The sequence below is a fragment of the Ptiloglossa arizonensis genome, chromosome 7 (genome assembly GCF_051014685.1).
Source record: "Ptiloglossa arizonensis isolate GNS036 chromosome 7, iyPtiAriz1_principal, whole genome shotgun sequence".
NCBI classification, from domain to species: Eukaryota; Metazoa; Arthropoda; class Insecta; order Hymenoptera; family Colletidae; genus Ptiloglossa; species Ptiloglossa arizonensis.
Window position 1 is genome coordinate 2912437 of NC_135054.1, and position 26913 is coordinate 2939349.

Below are 26913 nucleotides of genomic sequence, written 5' to 3' on the forward strand. Positions count from 1 at the left end.
TTATATCAATATGAAACCTCACGGCTTCCGTGTGTATATGGTAGTATGGACAGAATAGTTTGAACCAAAGCTGGAACTATTTGTCCAACGTTTCTGTATTTGTATACTCGAACACTTTAGTGATTCATATATTCGGCGAATAAAATTCGAATATAGGACTATTCGAATATTTTGTTCACCGACCAAGTATCGAATTATTTCTAGTGCTCGAATAGTGCGTCACGAACTGTAAATCAAGTCGTTTAAGTTCATCGTCTCTTTTTAAACTCAATTTTCATTTAAGATATCATAAGACGTTTCTATTTTGGTAAAAAAACTAATATGTTTCTTCTTTCCGCATTATTCAAATAGTGCAAGTATGTAAATACTTTCTTATTTGAATAATAATATTTGAATTCCGAAATGCAATTTTATAATTTATTCGTAACGTTTAAACAACTATAAAATATTCCATAGTAGCGAAAGCAGAGTAGGGGAAGCTGCTTCGCTTCCATGAATAATCTAGATGAATCTGACCTAATCTGAATGATGTATAAAGTGATTCATATATTCTAGAATAAAATGTAAGCGAGATATTCACGCGTGAAAAAGGTACGGCATTATCGGAGAATTTGTTACAGACTCAAGATTAAACTTCGGCACGATTGTCTTTATATAGATGACTCCGAGACAAGAACAAGGAACAGTAATTTTTGCTTTCGAGTGATCATTTTTACACCGAATTTAAGTAACGAAATCATCCTTTTCGTTGTTTATTCTTATATAGCGTAAACATATCAAACACACCGCCAGTTCTATTATAATAGGTTGTTTAATAAGTTTCATCAAATGACAAAACTTATTGAACAACCTATTATGTACTTTACGACCACGTGATCTTTTTATTATCTTTTGCCTATTTGTTTTTATTATGAAAAGTTCTATCACTTCAACTTTCACAAACAACTTTTTCAATAATGAAGAATAACAATCCACTTTGAAAGATTAAGATTGATCGATCAACCGCTTTCTTTAGTTTTGAAAATAACTAGATTTTATATGAAATTTTAACTTTCCGATGGCCACAAAACGGTGACAAGTCATTTTTCTTGGAGAAAACGAAACGAAATTGAAATAAAATTATGTAAAAGAAAACATGTCTATTCTGCTTTCAAATAACTTGACAATCCATATTTTATCACATAAAATCAGAAATTATCATACAATGAATACGATGTAAGCATATTTAGGAAATGAGAGTAATGTAATGACAATTATCAAACACAAATCCTGACAATTTTTCATAGAATAATGCAATATTTCATCGTTTAAGATTTCAATTGATTCTAAAATTTTATTAAGAAAAAATAATATAGAATGCAGTAATTCCTGCTTATAAGTGACAATTTTTTCATCGGATTCATATAACAGAATAATCTTCACCACTTTTTATATTTACTCCTAAGCAAGAACGATAAGATATCCATTAATAAAAATTTATTTATTATCATCTATTTACTAAATAAATGTATTTACTACATAGATCTATTTATTACATCAATCTATTTATTATATAAATCTATTTATTACATAAATCTATTTATTACACAAATCTATTTATTACATAAATCTATTTATTACATCAATCTATTAATTGCATAAATCTATTTATTATAACAAATATATTTATATATTTTACATATCTTTGTGACAATATTACCATTGAATTGATGAAGTTTTCTCAATAAAGATAAATTCAAATATAACCCTATACGGATTATTTTTAATTATCTATAAGAAGAATCACTTTTAATAAGATCGTGTTTAGACTCATTTTCATCAGGAAATACTCGACAATCCATTGATAATACTTTCATAAACATATAATGAAAACTATAGGTACAGTGTAAATAGTATTACAGATATAGGCATTGCAAGTTAAATTAAAATTAATTAAAGTTAACCAGTATATCTTTATTTATCTTATAGCTTTCGATTATCGTATTATGTTGGCCCTCTTCGGTGCAATTCTATAACCTATTAAGGAATTACATAAATTCCTTAACAATAAATATATCAGGAGAAAAGTGTTACAAAGAATTTTAATTTTATATACTGTACAACAACGCATGAAATATGCACGAGTTTCTTTTAATGAAAGTGAAGTACAGCCAGGTGTAGTTAAGATTATTTTTCATATTTTACTGTAACTGGGTGTATCTGATTTTCACTAAAAGAAAACTCCCGAGTATTTCATAATGTGTTATTACATATAGAATTAAGATTCTTTTTATCACGTTTCATCTTATATTATTCTTCTATTATTCTTCACATTTCTTCATAAATGATTCTTAAGTAAAGTTAATCTTCGTTTATAGAGTACAAAGAATAATAAAATTACATTGGATACTTTATTTTCAAGAAAAATGTATTTGAAAATCAATCTAGTCCGCGTTCACTAACGTTACAGATTCCCCTGTAAACCACGAACGCATTAATAGATAAGTATTGACAGAAAACAGTGCCTGACGTGTAATCCGCAATGCCACTCATCAATAAGGTGGATGTGTACCAGATTCATTTTCAAATGCATTTTTCTCGAAAACGTAACATCCGTTCAATTTTTTTATTCTATACTTTCCTCCTATATTGAATCATAGAATCTCTCTGGCCTCGTTTGTACCACGAATTTTGACTCACGGTACATAGTTTATTGAAATTTTTATACTACAACTTTAAAAAAATATAAAAAAAGAAATTTCGAAATATAATTTATAATGCGTCAAATCGATCACTTTGTACTCGATGTCGAGAATTTTGTTCCAATTGAAAATTATATTGCAGCCTATGTGAATATAGACAGAATTTAAGTTATGATTTTTAACATTATACTCAGAACGAGCCAATAATGGACTCGATGTTTGGGGTAAGGTCCTTTGTACTAGAAACGGTCCTATGGTTAATGTAATCGACCAATTGCATTGTAACTGTAATTTTTCCAAGATTCTCATAAAAGTTTAAAAGGTATTATTTATATATCGTGATTGCAGTTTAAGTATAGTCATTGCTCGATAAAAACCGGAAAGAAGGTGGCGAGTCTCATCGATTTAGAAAAGGATAGAATTATTGTTAATGATAAAAGCATATGGATATCATAGTATAAATATTTTCGCAGAAAGTCGACACAAAACTATAGAAACTTCCACTGCCTTTAAGTGTTTTTGTTGTTTTAACTCTTAGTATTCGGAATAAGTTTATCTTTAGCATACAAAACTTTTTTAACAAAATACACAAAATTTTTAGCGATTTTTATTGACATTTGAAGAATGTATTGTATAAGGAAAAATGGATTTGATATTATCTTGTACAAGGAACGCAAATTTGCTGCTTAAGTACTATTCAAGTCCATTTGGCCCAAACAAAGGTTTCGTTTGTTTTCTGAAAGAATAAACACCTATATTTAGTTAATCATATTACATATCTCATTTCTTAAGAAATTTCTATTTATTTATAATCGAAACGTGAAACAGATTTTATTCGAAGATGAGTAAAAATTATAACAGTAATCTTACTATATATTTATTATAATGTAGTTCAGATTAATGCCTTGATTCAATTTAAGTTAGCTACAAACTAAAAATATTTATCATTTTCAGCACAAAAGCAAAACAAGCGAAATCACCACGAGTTTTCTAATACTTCAACTACATCAAAATCATCAAGAGGCATTTTACTATGCAGAGTTGCGAAAGGATAGCATTCTGAAATCACCCAAAAATCGCTATTGCGATAGATAAAATTTAAAAATGCACTTTGCACCTTACCTAAATCATCGATTTAATTTTATGGGCCCCTGTTCTCTTTCTACCATCGAAAGAGAAGAGAACACAATATATGAAAGTATTTTTTCAAATTATTTCAAATTATTTTGAAAATAAAATTGTATTTAATAATTTTGTTTTACAAACGTAACTTTACAAATAGAATAGAAAATTAGTGAAAAGAAACAAGTTTTTACAATTAAAATAAACAAAAAATCAAAGTTCATGTTTTTATAGTTGTAAAAATAAAAATTATTTTGCAAAGACAAATTTTTTAAAAGTCGGAGAAAATTGTCAATTTTAAGGATTTGTATTTTTTAAATAATTTCAAAAACAACAAAATAATGACTTAAACACCTCTTATTTTTATATGAACTGCAACATATTCTAGTTTAAACAAAATCTCTGGCATTGACTACAAATGTGAATTCGATTTGGCGTGGAATGACCTTTAACAATTAAAAAAGATTCAGGCGTCCAATAAATGCCAGATTATATACATATATTGGACAATAAACCATCAGTGTTTAACCACCATTAACACGTTGACTGCTATATCATACAGACAGGACATACCGACACTAATGTTTCAATTACTGTTATATCAATTTTAAAGGTATGCCGTTCAAATACGAATAACGCTATGTAGAAATCCAATAGGTGTTTCACAGTATGACTTCTGCAAAAATGTTCAATCTATTAAGTCGTAATAAAGGTATCGAGTTAAAAGTATAAATTATGGAAAACCTAAATGATGAAGAAAAGTTTTACGAAAGTTAACGTCTTAAGTTTATGTCTTTTTAAACTATTACACGATACATTAAATCTCTGTACGTTTATCACTCGGGATATTTTTATAAATGTTGCAAGAAGTTTTTGTCTTAATTATAATATTATTATTTGCGATGAATGTTACATCACAGTCGTTTTACAAATCTATCGATCGAGGATTCCGACCAATTTGTGTTAAACATTATTTGAAATACGTTTGTTCTCTTTTTATTTTTCTTTCAATAATTACAAATCAAGGGAATTAATTCTAAATTGTATTAATTTTATTAAAATCTAACGTGTTTCGTGTGAGTTTTTTTGCAACATAGATTTTGGATTATCGAATCTTCGAGATGCACTGCGTCTCTTTATGCAAGACCCGCACAAGATAAAGTTCGGAGCTTAGAGAGCTCCCACTTCACCTCCATTATCTTGATACAAAATCGTTAACCATTGACACGCGCCCAATACGGTTATTGCTCGATTTTTTTCATTTGTTTCTCTTTCTAAACTATCCTTGTCTCTTACAAATGATGACAGTGGTGGGAGATTAAACGGTACGCGGGACCCTTTTTGTGAATAAGCCTGCCATAAGCTTTGGATATGAAAATAGTTGAACATTAATAACAGTTAAAGCGTCGAATACTAACATACAGAATTTTTGGTTCCTTATTCCTATCATACTAAATATTCTAATGGACAGTTACTCAAATTTTAGCAAATGACATCAAAGGTACCAAAATATAACAAAAATACTTTTATTTTTATTCATTTTATGGTTGGAAATTAATAAATTTTTTACAATTGAACGTTTTGAATAACCTAAAAGTATAAATAATTCTCTAGTTAAGAATTTGAAGACTTAATCGGTCTAATTATAATTTTTAGTCAAAATAATTAAATTGCAGTTCTCTGTTGCATGAAACTCACGTTAGATTGCGCTTCGTATCTTTAATGGCCTGCCATAAGCCTTGGATATGAAAATAGTTAAACATTAATAACAGTTAAAGCGTCGAATACTAACATACAGAATTTTTGGTTCCTTATTCCTATCATACTAAATATTCTAATGGACAGTTACTCAAATTTTAGCAAATGACATCAAAGGTACCAAAATATAACAAAAATACTTTTATTTTTATTCATTTTATGGTTGGAAATTAATAAATTTTTTACAATTGAACGTTTTGAATAACCTAAAAGTATAAATAATTCTCTAGTTAAGAATTTAAAGACTTAATCGGTCTAATTATAATTTTTAGTCAAAATAATTAAATTGCAGTTCTCTGTTGCATGAAACTCACGTTAGATTGCGCTTGGTATCTTTAATGGCCTGCCATAAGCCTTGGATATGAAAATAGTTAAACATTAATAACAGTTAAAGCGTCGAATACTAACATACAGAATTTTTGGTTCCTTATTCCTATCATACTAAATATTCTAATGGACAGTTACTCAAATTTTAGCAAATGACATCAAAGGTATCAAAATATAACAAAAATACTTTTATTTTTATTCATTTTATGATTGGAAATTAATAAATTTTTTACAATTGAACGTTTTGAATAACCTAAAAGTATAAATAATTCTCTAGTTAAGAATTTGAAGACTTAATCGGTCTAATTATAATTTTTAGTCAAAATAATTAAATTGCAGTTCTCTGTTGCATGAAACTCACGTTAGATTGCGCTTGGTATCTTTAATGGCCTGCCATAAGCCTTGGATATGAAAATATCTAAACATTAATAATAGTTAAAGCCTCGAATACTAACGTACAGACAATGCTCGCTCTTTTTCATTTGTTTCTCAATATATGCATTGGAAACGTGAAACGCGATAGTATGTAGTAGTGGGAGTGAGTAACATGACGTTAGTCTCTTTCCAAACTATCCTTGTCTTGCACAATTGATGATAGTGGTGAAAGACTGAACGGTGTGCGGTGCTCCTTTCGCGAATAAGATTGCATTAAGTAATTTTTAGGACCATGACCTATATCTATTAGGATCATATACCTCTGCAGAGTTAAAGGAACGAATTTACAATACACATCTATGTGTGTCTCCATAAAATTAACCGTTAACGAATTAAATGCCATGCCAGTTCTCTACACTTAATGATGTCCCTAATATTTGTTCGAACCATAGTGTAAAAAGTTAAAACACTCGATAATTTGTCGCTGTGTTTGCTATTTTATAATATTACCAACGAGACCGATTCTATTTAAAAGTTTACAAGTATCAGAGTTCATATCTCGTAAGGGCTTTAGAGAATCGTTGTAACATTGGACCACCGGCCCTCAGGGACCACCGTCACGTTTAACGCGTTAATGTTCAATATTATGGTTCTCATCGACGAGATATTAATTTGTATTGCTCCCTAAATCGACACTGGCCCGCTACATAAGAAACATAATGTGACTTCCATCGATACTCGATCATTAATTTCGTTCCCGTCTCTCTTTCCTGTAACGGCAAGAATAATCATTCCCGGTAGCAACCATAGATAGCCCATCGCGTACCTTCGAAGATGGACAACATTTTAATAACGACGAAAGGTAAGGATGACACACAGAGAGGTGGAGTTGCAACAAAGAGAAAGGAGGAGGTGAAGGAATCGTGGTGGTGTGTTGATGTTGAACAGAATCGCGATTCTAAAGCGATAGAGGGGGAGGGGGAAGGAGGAGGAGGTGGAGGAGGAGGAGCAGTAACCGAGCAGGCCAAGCAACGTTAAGGGGCCAGGGCAACAACCGACGCTGACCCTTACGACAACTATCGGTCGCCTTCTCCTCCTTCTCCTCCTTCTCCTCCTTCTCCTCCTCCTTGTCTCTCTCCCACTTTCTTCGCCCTTTCATCCTTTGTGGCTCCTTTTCCTCCTCGGCACAATAATTCGCCGTCATTTCGCACGCTGCAGACCCTCTCCTCTTCACAGTAACGTCTCGTATTTGTCCCACATCATCATGGCCCGAACCGAGAAACCTTAACAACGCTCGAGGAGAACGGGTTGTTGAACCGTGCATTTTTCCTTCTTGCCGATGGAATGTAACCCCTTCCGTCGTAAATTAATTTCAAGTCGATCGAAGGAAAAAACGATCGGTTCTCGAGACGTTCGTCGTTCCTATCAAATCGATCTTGTAGTTCACGCCGTTCTGGTTTAACCTCCGGCTCTCTCGTGCATTCGCTTCTGTGAAAACAGTGTCACGCTCGGTGAACTTCTCGTTTCCGAGCAAATATCGTTTAAACTCCTTCGCACAAACAGAAATCTTATTTGGACGAACGTGCGCGTGATTTCTGCATAAAATTGTACAAAATTATTCAAATTGTTCGCGTTGATGGATCGTCCGATGTTATCGGTACCAACTGATCAACACTTTTGACTTCACCTCTCTAATGTTGCCCATAAATTCTAATATAGCGGGTGATTGTAAAAAGTGAGATAAGCAGTAATCGATTCAACAGATTGATCCCGGAGAGAGTTTAAGTAACGCCGTAATGGAGATTGTCTTTTTGCGATATAATTTTTTCTTTTGGCATAACGGTGTAACTGTGCAACATGTATCGTTAATAACGAATTTGAGAATAAATCAAATAATAAATAAATCGATACACGAAATAGTTTTATTTTTAACCGTGACTGTTTCATTCGTTTGATTCATTTGTTTAACACTTGAAATAGAAAATAAAACCAAGTGATCGATAGACGAAACGATGTCGCTAATGAGGAAGTTTAATCACATAGCATCTCTTTAATAGTAATGAAATATTTAAATCACGAATCATTAAATTAAATGATATTCAACTATAAATGAGAGTACCATTACTTATGTTAAGTCACAATTCATTCGTAATGCGTCAAAAATAATTAACGAATTTTTCTTACAATAGATTCATTAGTGTTCTTATCTTTCTTGTTTGAACGATCGAAATGATAAATTAATGTAAGTAAATAAGAAACATAAATATATCAATTACGATCGAAAAATATATCATTTTCGCAATTTTCGAAAAATGACCACTTTATAGAGTGTAAATGGGTGCACTGTTTTTAAACACATTTAAATATCCCGTTTGAAAAATGAAACGACAGTTAAAAAACTTTTTCTGTTTGAGAGTATTCAACTATGTTTGTTACGGTTAAAACTCATTTGTTCAGAGATAAAATGAAGTATGTTTTATGTTGAAAAATTGAAGGAATTATTTACAGTATATTTTCTTAAGCGTAATTATCACTAAAATAATGGATCTTGAGTATGAGCAGTAAAATACCTACCTACGTGGTATCGACTTTCATCCACTAATAAAAATTGAAATTTATATATTTGTCATTGTATTGTCATATTTGTGTTAAGAATGGATTGGTGGGATTCCTCTTGAAAAAACTGAATTCGAACACAACCATTTTACAACTACTTTTAATTATTTATAATTTCGGAAATCAGGGTCGTCTTTCAGAAATTATTCGAATGACGTATAACTAAAAATATTCTGCATCAGATAGTGTGTATCCTCCGCCTCGTGTTCATCGAGAAAACATCACCAAACCATTAATAATGTTCTTATGAAGATACACACGCGTCGCTAAAAATTATACGAATAATCTCTCTCTTTCTCTCTTTCTCGACTTTGATCAGAAATTAAAAAAAAGTCAATTCGTGAAATAGAAACCTTGTAATTCCAATAAATATACTCACTTACCGTGAGTATCACGTATTGTAATCAAATATTGTTATGTAAAAACTTGTAATGTTAAAAAGTACATACGATGAATAAATAATATTCGCTTTACATACCCCATTTGCCGAAATTTTTAGGTCATGTACAATTTAAATTGCTATATTTACTTCAAACAACATAATTAAATGACGAGAATTATTTGCTAATTTTTACTATTACCTGAGCCAGCAACCAATATTTTTTTTTTGAGCGAAATAGTTATTGTTCCAAGAGAATTGGACGCTTCGTTTAGAAATTGATCAAAGTGTCATTTGTCTTATTCGTTATATAATTTTATACCAAATAATTTTTTTGCAAAAATGCGTACACTTGGACTTACCGAAGACAATCGTCTTTGATTTAATTACTCAAGTCTAGTTAACAATGGTGAAAATGGAAAGAGTAAATCGGGTTGCATTACTCGAGACTGAAAATGTAAAAAGTTAACAACAATTTTAATCCGAATATCAGAAACACCTTTTTCCTGCATTTATTTGAAGAATTAATTTTAGCCTTGTCTATATTTTCCTGTTTTAAAAATAAACTTCTGTCTTGTTCTTTTTTAAACTTATAAGATATTAATTGCATCGTTATGGAAATACCTCTATCGACACTCCTACATGGATTTTTCTTACTGATAATACGAACGGAAAGACCGGTTATCGAGTCGTCGGCAAGAACGCATTTTTTTCGCCTAGATACGTTTAATATCCGAGCGTCGATCACTCGACGCAGTCTCCTTTCGACGCGAATCGAGGTTGGTCTTCAACTTGAAAGCTCGACTTCCACTGGAAAAATGGCATATCGAATTCTCGTGGTAGCACTCGATACCCTTTCTCTCAGCTGTAGTTACCATCGGTCATGGCAATACGTATCGTTCCCGCGTAACCAGTTTAGCCGCTCGATTATCGGCCATCGACGATTAGCCGGCCAGCCAAGTAATGCCCGTTAATTTCACAGCAATTCTCGATTTACCTGTCACCACGCATCCATCGTGATCTTTACGTAGACGAGTGGTCTGATAACGGACCATCGTGTTCAAGTTCGCACGCTAAAGCGGATGAGAAAAAACTAGCTGTCGGTACAACAGTCACGTTTGTACGGATACAGTTGGAGTATAGACAATTGGAAAGCAAAGAGACGCGCGAAACCTTTAATTACACTCGATAATCGTTTTGTGGAAAGTATTCGTATTTCGCGCCAGACCCAGCCACTTTTGAAATACTATTTCAAATAACACGTTATTTTAATTTTAAGATATCACTTGAATGATTCGTTTGGAAAAATCATTTTGAAAGTAATAATTGTGTTTACGAGAGAATGAAATTTTTTTAAAAGTAACAATTGTGTTTTCAAATTTACCAATCAAAAATATCGTAAATCTCTGTGTTACTGGAATAAATGCATTATGATTGAAAGAAAGAGAAAGAAATATGTATAACTAATATACATATGTATTATATTATCATTGATATTTTGCAATTTCTAATACGGGAGTCAATAATCTATACAAATCACAAATACAAAGGATATTAAACGAATATCCATTCAGACATTGCTGCATGGTTTGTATGTACAACCTTGACAAATTGTAGGGTTTTGAAAATAACTGTTTTAAATTGTTATATTTCGGTTCCGACCAAAACAGTTGTGAAGAACAGAAATAATTTTAGAACAGTTACGAAAAATATGGATTTTGCCTTGTATCGGTTTCGGTCCAGTTCTAGAGAATCGAGGTTACAGTATTGTCTCCTTGTAGGTCGTCCAGTTGGGGGACAGGCACAACTTACAATGAAACAGTCTTCTATTTTGCAGTTCTTCTGTTCTTTGTCGCAGCAAGTGTGACAGATTGCGAATAATCGACACGGTACATGACAGCGGCAAACCATAAAGTTCGTACGAGTCTCTAACGGCTTTGATAACTAACGTTACATCGTGACGATCTTTGATTTTCGTTAAACAGCCTCTATTGGCATTGAATGAAGACTATTCCAATTTCATTTTCTATTTTCAAGATCTTTGAATTTCGTTAAACAGCCTCTATTGGCATTGAATGAAGACAGTATTCCAATTTCATTTTCTATTTTCAAGATCTTTGAATTTCGTTAAACAGCCTCTATTGGCATTGAATGAAGACAGTATTCCAATTTCATTTTCTATTTTCAAGACTTTCCAAACTAATATAATAACTTATTATATTAGCTCTTCTAAAAACTACACCTGAAGACGGTTTTCTAAATCCTCAAAACTACACGTCCTTCTTTTTTTTTTTTAATTTTAATTCACAAACTCCTTTTACTGCACAGCTTCTTAAGGAGTCCATGAATTAAAATGAAAAAAAGGACGCGCGGTTTTGAGGATTGGGAAAAATTTTGGATTTTGGAAAACTGCTCCAGACGTGGTTTTTAGAATAGCTGACAATGAGCAATCCATTCACGGAATTATAATTACAGGAGAAAATAGGATATGAAATTAGAATATCGTTTTTAATGAAATTTAAAGATCGTCACAATATTACGATTAGTTATCAAAGTTGTGTCTTTTGCCCTCTCGCTCACTTACCGTGGCAATTACAAAAGCAGTAGAGAAGATGGAAAGACTACTTACAATAAAACACGAATGGTAACCTATAACGAGACAGTACTGTATATCGGTTCTACAACGGTTCTATTTCGATTCTATACAGACGCACATATATCGTTATTCATTTTAGAATTTCGTCTTTCATTTTAGATCTTTTCGAAAGATCGGCGATCGAGAGAACAGCTTTGTGATAAGAAACCTATAAATAAACGAATAACATGGAACAGGATTTCATATAATCAGAGATACTTTTAATTACATACATCTATGTATATTCTAGAGCTGTAAACGTTTCATTAGAAGACAAAATGAAAGTAGTGTTTCCATCTAAGAACCATTCTATTTAAACATTAAACCAAGTGTTAAATTAATTATAGTTTACAATAGTTATTGGTAATAGTAATTAATCATTGTGTTAATCGATATTTATTTAATTAGTATTAATTAATAGTTACTAAATATAATTCTTTGATACTATTAACATAATGAGACCGCAAAAAGTGCAGCATTGCTCGCATATACTATAGTTTGAAATCTGCATATCCGGTATAGGAATGCGCTGTACAATCGGAAATTGTTTTGCAACAATATTGATATGTATGTACATTTACTTTGTTTACGTTCTTAATTCGTAATTTCTATTTTTTCGTTCTACTTACTCGAAAAAACATTTAGATATTAATCACCTGAACGAACGAATTCTCCTTGGTAATGATAGAAAAAACTGAAAAAAAGAATTATTCCGGTGAATAATCCTGTGTGAATTCTAGAGGGACAGAAGTTGATTTGCTTCACACGTGCATACAACTAATCACCCTTCACGAACGACCATTTTCGTTACTAAATGATACAGCATTTTGCAGTAAAAGTATGATTAACAATGGATAGAATAAACAAAAAAATAAACGAAAAATTAATATATTTAAAAATCGATGAAAACTGAGACTTATATGGGTCGCTCTTTTCTGGGCATTAATGTGAAGTTTATTCAAATTAAAAAGATTCAAGTACGTATATTGGGTGTGCTTGGAACTGTGGAAATTGTTTGCTAGACATACTTCCGAATATTTAAAAGAGATATGTAATATAATATTAAATATGTGTCGAAAATTTGATATTTCAGTGAAACACATATCCATAATTGTAGACAATGCAGCAAATATGTTGAAAACGATAGATATCATATATGAGAATGGAAATGATACTGACAGCACGGAAATATTCAGATATATTATATAGTATATACAGCACACATGCTTCGGTTAGCCATAAATGATCTGTCGAAAGAGACATAAGTAGCGAAGATTCTAGAAAAGGCTAGATGGATCGGTAGAACATTGCCGACGCCATTTTTAAAGTCGGTTTTAGGAATATTATGCAGAAAACATGTTGTATTAGATCGTAAATCAAAGTGACATTCCACTGTTGATACGTTACAACGATTACTCAAAATTAAAGATCATTGAAATAAACTAGAGGATAACCATTCAAAATTGACATCAGCATCGTGGTCCAATATCGAAGCTCTTCGTCGAAACAAAATGTCCGTTGATCGCCGAAAAGGAGAACGATTAATGGAAAAATGTTGGACTCCTACTATATTATTTTAAACACAGGTAAAATTATCATTTGGGAATGTTTCGCTGGAAATACACTAGAAGATTTTTTATAAAATATACTAGGAATTTTGAACAAAAAGAACACTTGACTATCTAATAGAGGCACAAAGTTCTTTACTGCATGTGAATCGTAATGTCCAATTTCATTTTACATCAAGATAATCATCCTAAACATACATTGTGATTGTGCCAGAGTTTTTAATAGAACATTTGTGGGATAATCTGAACAGAAAAGTAAAAACAAGGTGTTTACAGAGTAAAACGTAATTATGAAATTACCTACAAAAAGCTTGGAATACAGTGTCACGTAATTATTTAGAAAAATCTAGAGGAAGAATGGCAAAAGATTTGTAATGTTGCCACATGTGTACGTGACGAATACATATATTAATGAAAAATAAAATACATAAATTGCTTATTTATAGTATTAAGTCATGGTAGACTCCATGGGCGTTATACGCTGCATGTCAAACGTCACGTTTTCTTCACCGAAATGGGAACTATATAATATATTTCAATGTCCTGGCCTTGTAGTATCCTTAGTTATTATGCCTTATTTTTATCATGTTTTTTATTACAATTGGTGAAGCTTACAGTTTCTTACATAAATCTATTACATTGCAAGTGAACCTTTTGTCTGTAGTGTACGTGTATGCGTTTATAGCAAATACAAATAAACAATGAACTGGATTTCCAATATTGCCCCAGTGATCAAAATGCCTAGACATGGCTCTAATTTATGACTAGAAATAAAACCAAAATGCTACGTATTTAAATATTTGTGAACGGGGAATCAATTTTTATTCGAATTAAAGTAAAGAAAATATTTATTAAAGTAAAGTATATTAAAATATTTAGTTATCCTTGTTTCTTTTTGGTTATAATGAGTAACAACTCATTATTCTTGCGATTACTATAATAAATATAATATAATTCCAGAAATTATTTTCTTCCATTTAATGACCTTCTAATGGACGGTGAACTTTTGAAAGTTTGAACAAGAGCAAACCATACACATACGGTGGTCCTGTACGTATCAGTTAACATTAGTTTTGTTTGGTTTAAAACGCATGTTGCGTTTCCATTTTAAAATACTGAATTAAAAATTCAAATGTGACACACAAAAATTATTTAAAAGTAACTAGTGTTTAGCGAAAATGTTTAAGAACTTAATTATTGATAATTTTATTAATTTAAATTTAAAATTAATATAAAAACCAGAATAATTATTATTTAAAATCATTATTGTACCTTTTAAATAGCAGTAATATAGTGGTTTTAAAATTTGTTCGATACGCCTTCTAAAAAAAAAAATATTAACATTTATTGTTAAATTTTGTTTCGATGTTCATAATATTAATAGAAAGAAATGTTTATTTATCAACAATTATAACGATACTGAAATATCAAGTATAAATAATTAACAATTTTTGTTAGTGCTCCCTTTGAATTGTAAGATGTCTACTTTGGAAACACTGCTCTAACACATGTAACACACAATTACATATGTGAACTAAGAGTTGTATGTGCTGCACTCAATTTGGAAAAACTAAAGTTGATCACTGATATCATTACTAAAAAAACTAATAAATTGTTGTATATATAAAAATATAGTTTATAGTAAATATAATTGTAGATAATAATTGTGAAATATTGCAAATAACGATACATTTGAAAATTTTGATTAAATTGAAAACTAGAGGAGTAACATAAACAATCAAACCCGTTATTGCAGAATTCTACTCCAAAACGTTTACACCTCAAACATAACAACGATTAAAAACTTCTTAACCCTTTCGGTACTAAGGTCTAAACATTTACAACGCGTTGTGTACAAAACTCTCATAGTTGTATTTATTAAGTATTTATATTTACCGAACGCTCGTAGACGTTCACCGCACAAATTGCACTAATAGATTGACCGTAGGCATTTGCAGAACCAAAGTAATTAAGTCAGAAATTGGCAGAAAACTTATCGTCTATCTTTTATTCATGATTCGAAAATTTTACCCAAATTCAAAATTTTCATATTTTCAAAAGAATTTTTATAATATTATCAAAAGAAATGTTCGCTCGTACTTTGCAGGTTTAATAAAAAATATATACAGTCTAAGGTAAAGATTTTAAGTTATTGTTAGACGAATAAAATTTAAAACTACAAATTGTATTTATGCAAAAAGTTCTACGGAAAGTTGTCAAAAGGCAATAAATTTCTTTAATTGGTTCTCACCAAGTACATACTGATTTATTATCGGATTACATTGCGAATTCAGAATTAATATGAATTTTATCGTACAACTTTACCCGTATAATTAAATCCTCTCAGAACTCTTCTGTATCTCGTTTTAGGAGAATGTTACGCTGTGCCGACTTTACGTGGAAACAAACGATGCATCACATCGAAGTGCCTCAATAAGCAAGAATAGAAAAAGAAATATTTTTTAAATTAATACAAAAAGCACAATTATAATATGTGAGTAAATTTCCATGCAAATTGACACTGTAAAAACTAATCAAATTATTGACGTATTTCCTAATTTAAACTTTACTTAAATATAACAAGTAATTCGTGCGATACTATTATTTCTTGTTTAATATTTATTACTTTGAACTTAAAAGCTTCGATTTCATGTATTTCTAATTTGTACAATTTGAGTCAGAAAGAGACGCTCAAATTGAAAGCTATAAAACTCTGGTATCAGTCCTGTTATTTTAATTTAATTATACTGACTGCAGTGTATATGAAACACTAAATCATTTACATTTACTTTATTCTACCATTACTAGTCTTTAATGACACAATGTTATGTTCAAATTTAATTCAAAAATTAAACTGAAACTGAAATATGAAGTACAAATAAAATATTATTTTAATATTTTTTGTTCACAAAGTATTGTAAATAATGAACTTTCTGAACAAAGAAAACTTAGTATTCATATTAATTTATTTATAATAAATTATGTCTTTATGAAATTGAATAATCTTTAAATTTACAATTCGAAGACTTTTTTCATTGCAAAAAATGTTACAGTTTACTACTTTATTTAAAATGAATATTGAAAACTTGTATGGCTACTTTAACACTATAGCTGTTATAAATTTGAGATCTAAACATATGCTTATCGGCTCATGAATTTTTACAAGGGAAGTGGTAATTAGGGCGTCGGTGACAAATCAAAATACTGGACAGCGGCGTTTTGTATTCATGAAATTTCATAAGCACGAGGCCTTTTTGTTTTTATTATCTCTGTACAAAAACAGTCGAAAAAATTATAGATTTCATTTGATAAAGATTTAATTTTTTCGAGCTCACGGCATATGTACAAGCGGGAAATGATAGACATAGTAACCTAAAAACTAAATATAATTATACATTGATGTAGTAATAGATCATAATAATTATAATTCATAATAATTAATAGTAAACCTACTAGTCTACAGATTCGAGAGTGTACGTAACGTGTTTCTCGTGTCTGTTTATGTATCTCGTCAAAGTATGTACGTGTACATGTGTATGTGCATTGCGTCTCCAACGTGTATTATCTGTGTTTTTGTATGACTATTGGTAAAGCGAATTTCCTTTATACAGAATTCCTCGAATAGATCATCTCGCTCACAATTAGTTTGCATGTGTGGATGTGTTTATTTTTTCTTGTGCACTGGCCAACAGGGCCGCCGAATTCGGATCTCAATGACCTTGGGTCAATGTCTTTTTTATAATCTTGTTCGTCTCTCTAGCTTGAATGTGTGTTAAAATCGCTATGAATTCTCTCTAATCAGTATAATAATTCGGCATCACAATTATATTACCACGATGGAACCCACGGCCCACTTCACCCGAGTTGTGCACCCCTGCCGGGCCTCACGCTCTCTTACTGTCCATCCCTCTTTTTCTCCCTTGCTGTGCTCTCATGTTCAGCCTCTCTCTCTCTCTTTCACGCACACAGTCACTCACTCATTCTCCTTCCTGGTGTCCCAACAAAAGCATCAATTCTACAGAAAAGAAAGACACGCAGCATATTCTCTAATTTCGTACTCTCTGTATAGTGAATAGAAGAGATATATGTAGTGAATTCATAAAAGCAGTGAAACGCGAAAACGATAATGTACTTGAATATATGGAGTCAAGAGCCCAGGGTCACGATTCTGCGTAGTTTTTAAACACTAGAATATTAAATACATTGTTGCCCTGTAAAGAATGATGAAAAACACATTTGGAGGCCTGCACTCGTAAGGGTATCATCATTTTACATACCACTAGAGTACGTTTCTAAAGGTTCACTATATCTCTTTTACCGACTATACATCTTCTTTCTCTCTGTCTTGCACACACTGTAACTCTCTCTCGTCCATCGATAGAGAAAGCGGAGGGAACGTGTGTATATGGAAAATGCGAACGGAAGACGCATATAATTTGTGTACATTTTCAATTGAATGATAAAAATTTTACTTTGCACGAAAACGTATAAAAATTGTATCGAAATTTTTATGAGATTTTAGATAAAGTGAGATTATAAACAAAATAATTCCATCACTATTAATCTGAATTTACAGAAGACAAATATTTTGTATTTACGATCATACAAAATTAAAGCTCTAAAACTTGAGATCAAATAAACATTTTATTATCGTCTACAAGAAAAAAAGAGAATGATAAAATTATTTTCGTTTTTCATTTTACACACTATCATTAATTTATGATCGAAATGCATCACATGTACATCAACATCATATTTACAATTTTAGTCAAATTGGGAACACTAGAGTCCATAGCGATAGTACGCATTTGTACACAAAAAATCTGAAATTTTAAATTTTAAGGTTGTAACTCGGCATAGAAGCGATGATTTTTATACAAATTCCATTAAATATACACGCAATAAATATCTCCCGTCTGCACTTTGCAGAGTTTTCTTTTCTTTATGTCTCCCTCCTCCTCCTCCTCCTCCTCCTCCCACACGTGCGCGTCAGACACGGACCTCTCACTATACTCTGCACACAACACAGTATAAACGACTATGTTTTTTCTCATACAGAACTTTCTCTTGCTCACGTCTCTCTAGCACGAGTTCTCTTTCGAAATTCGAATCTTGTTTTTTTATCGTTTATCTTGATTTTGTCTCGTTTTATTTAAAAAAATACTGAATTAACCAAGCTAAAATCACAGACTTGCTGGTGCCTTATTCCAGCGGGTTTGTACAAATTCTTCCTGAAGGACTATGTATAGTTACAAGATGTATATATATATATATAAGTATGTATATATAATATATGCGTATATATATGTATATATAGTAATTACAATTCGCTCATGAAATAAACTCTCTCGCTCTGATTCTCACAATTTTTCTCGCTGAATTGCCGCTTGTTCGCCACGCTATGAGTGTAATTTCGTACATTTCGTGTATCTGTTAGTTTGTTACGTGTAGATATACATGTGTATACGCGAATCAACGGTTTATCGGATGAGTGCGCCTTATTATCGTCGGTTACCTTCTTCCGATGGCTTGAAATAAAAGAGAAAAAGGAACATCGTTTTTACAGCTCTTACAAGTTATATTATACATATATCGTCTACAGACTATACGGTGTGCGAGATTTCTACACGTCGCCATTCGACTCTCACACTTTCTCCAGTTTCGTCAAACGACAGATTTGTCAATGGTCGTTCAGAGAGATACGGTTTGCATTCTGATCTTCGAAATAAAAGAGCGAACTCCAGATTTTCTCCTCTTTTTCGTGCTCTGCGCGATCTATCGTAATTTCGCAATGTGAGCATGTTTAGCAATTTTAATCGAACGTTTGTATTTTAATTGCAGTAAATAATCGTGACAAATGTATTACATCCAAGAATCGAAGATTGAAAGTCTAATAAATCACACAATTATCGAATCCTTCATACCGGATAAAATATTAAATTGTTTATAAAAACGCTAGAAGATGCAACCCGAGAAAGAATCGAGTTAACGTATAGAATATATTCATAGACGTAAATAATGCACAATCCGCGAAAGGTATGATCGTTAAAAGATTAATCTAAAAATTCGTTTAAAATTGCCATGCATACTCTTGAACATAAACATATTTATAAAGATATACTTTTTATATATCGGTACAATATAGGCGCGTATATGCGTGCCGTAGAATCACGAATACATACGCCTCTAATTAGGTCGTTCACACAGAGATTGCTTATATTGTCTCTCTATTCTTAATATAATCACAGACACGGTTTCTATAATTGCTACATACAGAGCCTTCTGATTCAATACCGAACGCGACAAATACCGGCCTTTTTATTTCGCTCTTTCTCACAAACACACTTCTCTCTTGTCTCCCAGTTTATCCCTTGTCACATTTTTTCATGATTGAATCATCGTCGCCCCCAACAAACCACATCCTCTCGAATTCTTGCACGGAACTCAATTTTTCGCGTATGCCTTAAGCAAACATTTCAAAGAATCAGATACGTGGCAAAGAAAGACAATTTGCCGACGATAGATGATACGTTAAACGATCGATGGTCGTTTCACATTTCACTTGATATTTTTCACCAAATTTCGTGTAACCCAGGACACGCCAATTGGATACACTATCACGAAATAATCGTACAACTACATATACATATACGTGCACATTTACGTAAAATTGAATTTTATCTTGAATCAACAAAGTAGATAAAAACTAAACCATTTGTGCTTCCAACTTTCAAACTTACACACTCGATTCTATTGTACACATTATTAATTGTATATTGTATTTGCCAAGTATTGCAACGACTAAGAAGGCATTTTTCACAACTATTTTAAATAAAGTAATTATCTACCAAGCAAGCCAAATTGTTAAAATTGTGGTACATGAAGTCAAAGAAATTTGATCGAGAGAACTATTTTCGATGTTAATTTTGAGTTCACTGAACAAGCACTTCACTTTTAAAATTTTTACCTGCAACGAATTCAACGAAAATAAAATACGCGAACTCTTTGAGAAACATTACGAAATGGCTGCCGATTCGTTAACATTATTACGACGTGTAAATTTTTAGATCAAAGATAGTCACTTTATGCTGTTCATTTTTACTAATTTCTCATTCACTTTAACATGCATTCTCCATTTATCTCAATTATTTTGTCACGTCCGAAACACCAGAAAAGATAATTGTACGGCACGTGCACGAAATACCGTTCTCTCTTCATGCGAAGAAAATCACAGTTCTTTACTTCATATTTGTTTGTTTCTCTTTCTCACACGCATGTACGCTTCTCATTCTCTCTATCTATCGCTCACCTTTTATTCGTATCATTCTCTCTCTTTCTCTCCTCCTTTCTGTGTGTTCCTCCACTCACAAAACAGATAATATACAATTTGACACAACATATACGCGTGAGTTTCTTTTTCGTCCACTTACACGTATATACGGCCTTCTACATACATAATACCTATTTATATGTACATATAAACTCGCGCATTTTGTTAAAGGTTTGTACGTATGCAGTGTAACGTGTGTTCTTATTGTGTCAACGATACCAACATGTGGGCCGAGCTTGAGATCGCTCGACAGCCGACGACCAATGCAAATGATGACGATGGACGATCCAAAAACGATAATCGGGCTGCTCCTAAGATACCGATAACGCCGACAACGTCGTCGTAGTCGTCGTCGTCGTCGTTAACGTGTCCCGTGAAAAGCTCCGGGTCAATTTCTGAAGAAAATCAGAAATCGATTGATTAACGGGTTTCTCCTGTATGTTCGACGACATGGCAACACAAATATGTATGTTTTCTTTTTCAAATTGTCAGTGTCTGGTGTCTGTGTGTGGCTCGGTGGTAATTTGCATTGACAGTGCGAGGTTCGGGAGAAAAATCCTTGATGACCACCGTGACGATGCGAACAGAAGAGAGAATACAACGGACAATTGTTCATTCATCCTTCACCCGGAAATGAATTTGTTGCTCTTCCCTTTTATCTTCGTCCTCGATGTTGTTTGTCTTCGTCAAAATAGGGAGAGCTTACCAAGAACATCGGAACACCAGAGGCTTCAGAGTAATCCGTTAAATTGATGCATAAGAAACTTCGTGGAAGAAAAGAGATTTGCGACGGTAAAAACACGTTGTTGAAATCTTCTCGAGGAAGAGAGGCTCGTTTTGTTTTTCCTCGTTCCAGAACAGAGGAGAGGGTCAGACTGGTTCGTTGTTCCCCACTCCGCGTAATTTCCCTTTAGAATTATCAGAAACACGCAGGAGGAGGCTGAGATCAATTTGTCGGGCTGAGAGAGTTCCTCGTGGAGCTCACCCATTTTTTCTCACTTTGCAGGTAGTCTCGCTGGGCGCTGCTTCCCTCGAAGTTGGAAAAAGCCGAATTTTCTTGCGAGACACACCAGGACGCAAGAGGACCGCTGGTCTGAGTACGTCGTTACGCGAACGCGCAGTATTCTATTCAAATATTTAACGATGATGATGATCTTCCGCCATGAGTATCCTCTTTCGTACGATCAACGAATATTCAGGATGACTCGCGTACGGTTGGACTAGAGTCAGTCGTGGTTGCAATGGTTGCGACCCGTCGGACGACGCGTATGGACGAATTTTTCTTCGAAGAACTTGGCCAAAAAGGTTATTTGCTTTCCGTATATTTTTTGGTGTTGGTCTCCATAAGAGACGCACGAAAGAGCAAGCGACGCGATGTTGTACTACTTCATGAAACTTTGATCGATGAAGTAAGATTGCGCGTTCGAGTACACGAGTCAAATATTCACTCGACCAGGGCTGCATGATCACATATCACGAAACGCATGTGCTTTGATCAGTCCGAGAGCGTGATGCACGTCCAATGGAAATGAAGCGAGACGCCTAGCGTCGTCGTACCGATTAACTTATGCCAATAAACGCTTCAACTGGAAACAAACGCGGCGATTTGCTCGCTAAACTGCGAATGCTCGAGCAACAAAGAGTCCTTGCAACTCTCAAATTGTTGTTGCTGCTGCTGTTGGTGATGCTGGTGCTGAAGTTGATGCTGATGCTGAAGTTGATGCTGATGTTGATGTTGCTGCGATTCTTCTGGTTCGGGCTCCGTACGCTCGTACAAAACACAAATGGATCCATTTTCTCCGATTCTGTATGATACTTCCGAGGGATCGATCCACATTGTAAGCTCGCTTGGAAATAAGCTGTGCAATACTGTAGGCAGCAAACCGACGTTCGCACCTGCCTGCGCAATTACCGGATCCATTTTACCGTTGATACGTATGCAACGATAACCGGAACCACGATTTGGACGATCTGGGAACCAGTGATCCCTATAACGATGACGCAAGACCTCTGTTAAAGAGGACTTGAACATTTCTAGCTGACGCTCGGACAGCTGTCCTGTCTGAAGACGCAGCAGATGCACCAAAAAATCCGCTGCCGACACAATTTCTAGTCTCATGGCTGCTATGCGATGCAACCCAGGTCGAACAAACTACGATAAAACTTTGATGTTACACCAATCCTCTTTCTCCTCCACCTTCTTTTTTTCCTCTCTCCCGATGTTGCTAAGGGAGATGCTGCGATCGAAAGGAAACACTGTTTCTTCCTCGACTTGGTGGGTCACGGGACGAGAGAGGCCGTTGTTGATCGCGCGACGCGCACAGGAATCTTCACAAAATGGCGTCGCGGCCACGTCGCACGGTCGCGCTTAGTATTTGTTCGTCGACGCTCCAGCGCGAAAAAGAAATACCGGTCGGTTCTAAATAATTCTTTCGCGAATATCGACGATTTGAGACGAACAGCTTGTTCGTTCAACGTGAAAAACTTCGCGGTGGTCGTAGCTTCGATTGACGTATTCCGAATTAGTAAGAACGGTCTTTCTCTAGACCGACGAGATAATCCTTCGTAAGTTAGAGATGTCGCGATCGTAATTTTTCGGTCGTTAACTTGGTCCAAATCGTTTCTCCGATCCGTGGGATGCCAGTGAGAATCGACAAGACGGTAGAATACAAAACTCAAACAATTGCGATGATGGTAACCTTTCTCTTCTATTCCACGTTATTTCACTCCGTACACTTTACAACCACCGCGGAAAAACTTTCTCGTAAAGCCTAAACCGACGCACCTCTCTCTACCTCGCGAAGCAACCGCACCCACCAACTGCCAACGACTTTCTAGTGGCATCAACCGTCGACACGAACCAAGTAGCTTTGTCTCTTTGTTCACGTAGACTAGAGCGGGGATAGTAATCGCTCTCCAATTGGATGATTTCGATTCCCTCCATGGCTGCCAGTCACGTGCTCACAATCTGCGCGTTCTTGCTGCGCAAACATCTGCAGCTGCGTCCCGAATACGGATCGTCTGCACGGATAAAGGTTCTCAACCGGTTTACACCGACGTCATTGAAGGAGTGGGCGATTTTGAAGATATGTAGGTACAAAACGTTTCACCGAAAACCGAGTTACGAAGAAGATTACATATGTAGACGTATCAATGTAAAATTTCAAAATCGGGGAAAATACTTTCCAAAAGACGAATTAACCCTACTTCAAGCAGACATTATTTTATGTATCTGTATCTTGCTAAAAAGCACATTTCTTAAGTATAATTAAAAGTAATAATAAACTGAATTTTTTAGATAGTTCAACAATGTCCATGAATGTATTGTAAATATTACATCAATGTAGTTTTAAATACATTATAGAAGAAAGTAAAGTAATTTCATAACAGTTTTAATTTATACATTAAAAGATATTTGTTTACTTCTTTAAACTCAAATTTATACCGCAGCTTTTATTGCACTTTGCATGGAAAGTTTGTTTTAAAAACTAAAATGTTTGTATTTCAAAATATTTTAAACAAAAATTTTACCTGACAACAAGTGTACTTTAATTGTAATTTAAACAAAATTAACCACAAATTATTGTTAACAACTGTTTATTTATTGAAGTATTGTGAAAATAATATAGTTCTATTTTTTTCTAAAAGAAATTTAATGTAGAGAAAAAAGACTCATTGTTAAATATTTTGAATTACAAAATATTAGCACATATATTAATAACTGTTTAATTATTACGCGTTCAAATCTTAATTAAAATTGTAATTAATGATATCAAATTCTTTGTTTTTATTTGTAACAATTCTTCTTGTTTCTTAAAATTATAAGAATTTATTGTGGAATTTTTTAATATATTAAGTTTCCTAAATATTGTTGTATAATGCGACTACCATTGTGTGTTACACATAATGTACTGTGTAACTTTACAATCAATTCATTGCTTCTTAGCATTTATTTATCTTACATTTCATTTTGCAATTTCTACCTTTATTATACTAATTTTTCAAAGAACAAATAAAACAAAAACATCCTCCTCGTACATTATAAATAATGTTTGTAGAACAATCACTTGAGGAACAAAGCTTACTTTTCTAAGAAAACTTTTCTTTTAGAAATGTAAATGAGGAAAATTACATTTTATTATCGTCATTTTATTGTGTTAGTTTTCGACCTGTAGTACACTGATGCTAAACACAATAGACTTTATGATTCCTTCCACAATTTTTCTGATGTCGTGTGGCTTACAGGTTTTCCCTTGTTAGCGCAACTAAATAAATATCGGGTCCGGTAATACCATACTTCCGTTGATAGATTGATTTCTTCGCGGGGCATGAGTATATGGGAAATATGTTCGTCTCGTATAACATAAAATTCGAAAGTACGGTTAAAAATAGGTTCCAAAAAGAATAAAGGGTAATTTCTATTGAAAATAAATCATAATATATTAAAATCTTTTTATAGCGAAAATGTTGGGATCGATATATTAAAAAATTTAAACTAAAAAAATTTACTACAAATGTATAAATGGGTAAATATTTGTTTACTATTTGTATGCCATAAATCTTTGTTAATCAATGATTTTACAAATAGCAATGTCATTAATATTTCATGATACCCATTAAAATGACATAACAATTCCAATAATAATATTAATATCTAGTACGAAAAACGTTTAAAAAGCAAGAAAATTGTAATAATTTTGGATAACAAGCAATTATTTATGTCTAAACGTTTCGTTGTTGTTATTGTTTTCTTCGAAAATTATTGTAGTACATAGTTGTAAAAAGTATAAAAAATATTTTCACAGTGAATTTCGTACCTCTATAAAATTAAGACATACTTAAAATGTTACAGGATTTGTCTAATTTTTCAATTTTTTTTAAATATTCAAATTCGATTGTTTGTTGGGCAAATACATATATATTGGGCGAGTAAGAGGATTCTTGACTAAGAAATTATTATAGAAAAACTTTAAATATAAAAATCTTTATTGAACAGTTCGATTCGCAGAAACTTGGCTTATTACGAGATATTTCTACCTTGGCATGAAATTCGCAAAGTTCGTTTGTCTCGTGTTTCCCTTCATTGAGTTGGAAAGCGCAGAGTTTCGGGTATCGATTTTCTCACAATTTCTCCCGTTTATTTCATTCTACCGCTGTCGGATTATTTCCCTTCCTAGCCAAGCTTGATAAAAGGATACATACCTGATGGCCGAGGGTGATTTGTGATCCACGATCCCTCGATGAGCATTACTGATCCCTGAAAGTTCAGCTACCTAGACCGAATAAGACTAATAATATAATAATATGAAACTAACGGAGGCAACTAAAAAATCCATAAAATGCACCCGCGTGACCAGTCAGTCCACATTTCGTATAAAACCGATTGCAAGGCCGATTTTGAGATTCGTACTGCCCTACTATCAAAAACAGTTGACTGCCTGCTGTGTAATCCTTTCGACCCTTACCAAGTCCCCTCGCTTTTCACGAATTCTATTTATGCGTTTCTACGATTTGGATCAGCGGTTCTCAAAGACTTACCTGTTTACAATATCCGTATACCATGAGTCACAGTTGTAAATGTTTTTTTAAGATCGTGGGTTTTATACAGATTATTCGGAAAATAATGCGATGCTTTTAACGAAAGTGATTCATATGAATGACAAATAGAGACGGAATCGAACAATTTTATATAAATTTTCAACAGTTAAGTGCGAACCACTGTTTTAAATAGAATCGAACGTGGTTATACAGAAAGCGAAACACAAATCGTACAGATGTATGTAGATGCAACTGATGTTACATCAATTAAAACTTGCAAATTATTTATCGTATTTGACGCTATCCAAGGTTTACGAGTGTGCGTTGGGTGTTCTTGGAGTAATATCTTTCGTTAATATCATAATCAGTTTCTACAAGGATCCAATAATAGTAAGAATACGGGCAGAGATGGCCTTAAACTATTTTAAACAAATTTATCTCTTTCTATTTACACCATTTTTAAATTATAGAAATGCTTACTTCTTAATAATTCCTTAATGCAAATTCGTTTGTAATGGTGATATTCAACAGTACAAATTTAAGTTACTCAAGAAGTCAAAACTCAAAAACGGAAGAATTAACAT

The 26913-nt window shown here is 33.0% G+C and overlaps 2 protein-coding genes across 5 annotated transcripts in view; both read right to left on the reverse strand.

Moving 5' to 3' along the window:
- Positions 1-26913, reverse strand: part of Ipk1 (Inositol phosphate kinase 1) — a 375197-nt gene that overhangs the window by 152952 nt on the left and 195332 nt on the right. The gene's annotated exons all lie outside the window — the stretch shown is intronic.
- LOC143149022 (protein BTG2) lies at positions 22374-23633 on the reverse strand. Its single transcript, XM_076315995.1, has one exon. The coding sequence runs from the start codon at positions 22908-22910 to the stop codon at positions 22374-22376; it is 537 nt and encodes a 178-aa protein (XP_076172110.1). The 5' UTR covers positions 22911-23633.

Bases quoted from the DNA above. Each gene is read 5' to 3' on its own strand.
- LOC143149022 (XM_076315995.1), bottom strand. From the start codon at position 22,910: ATGAGACTAGAAATTGTGTCGGCAGCGGATTTTTTGGTGCATCTGCTG.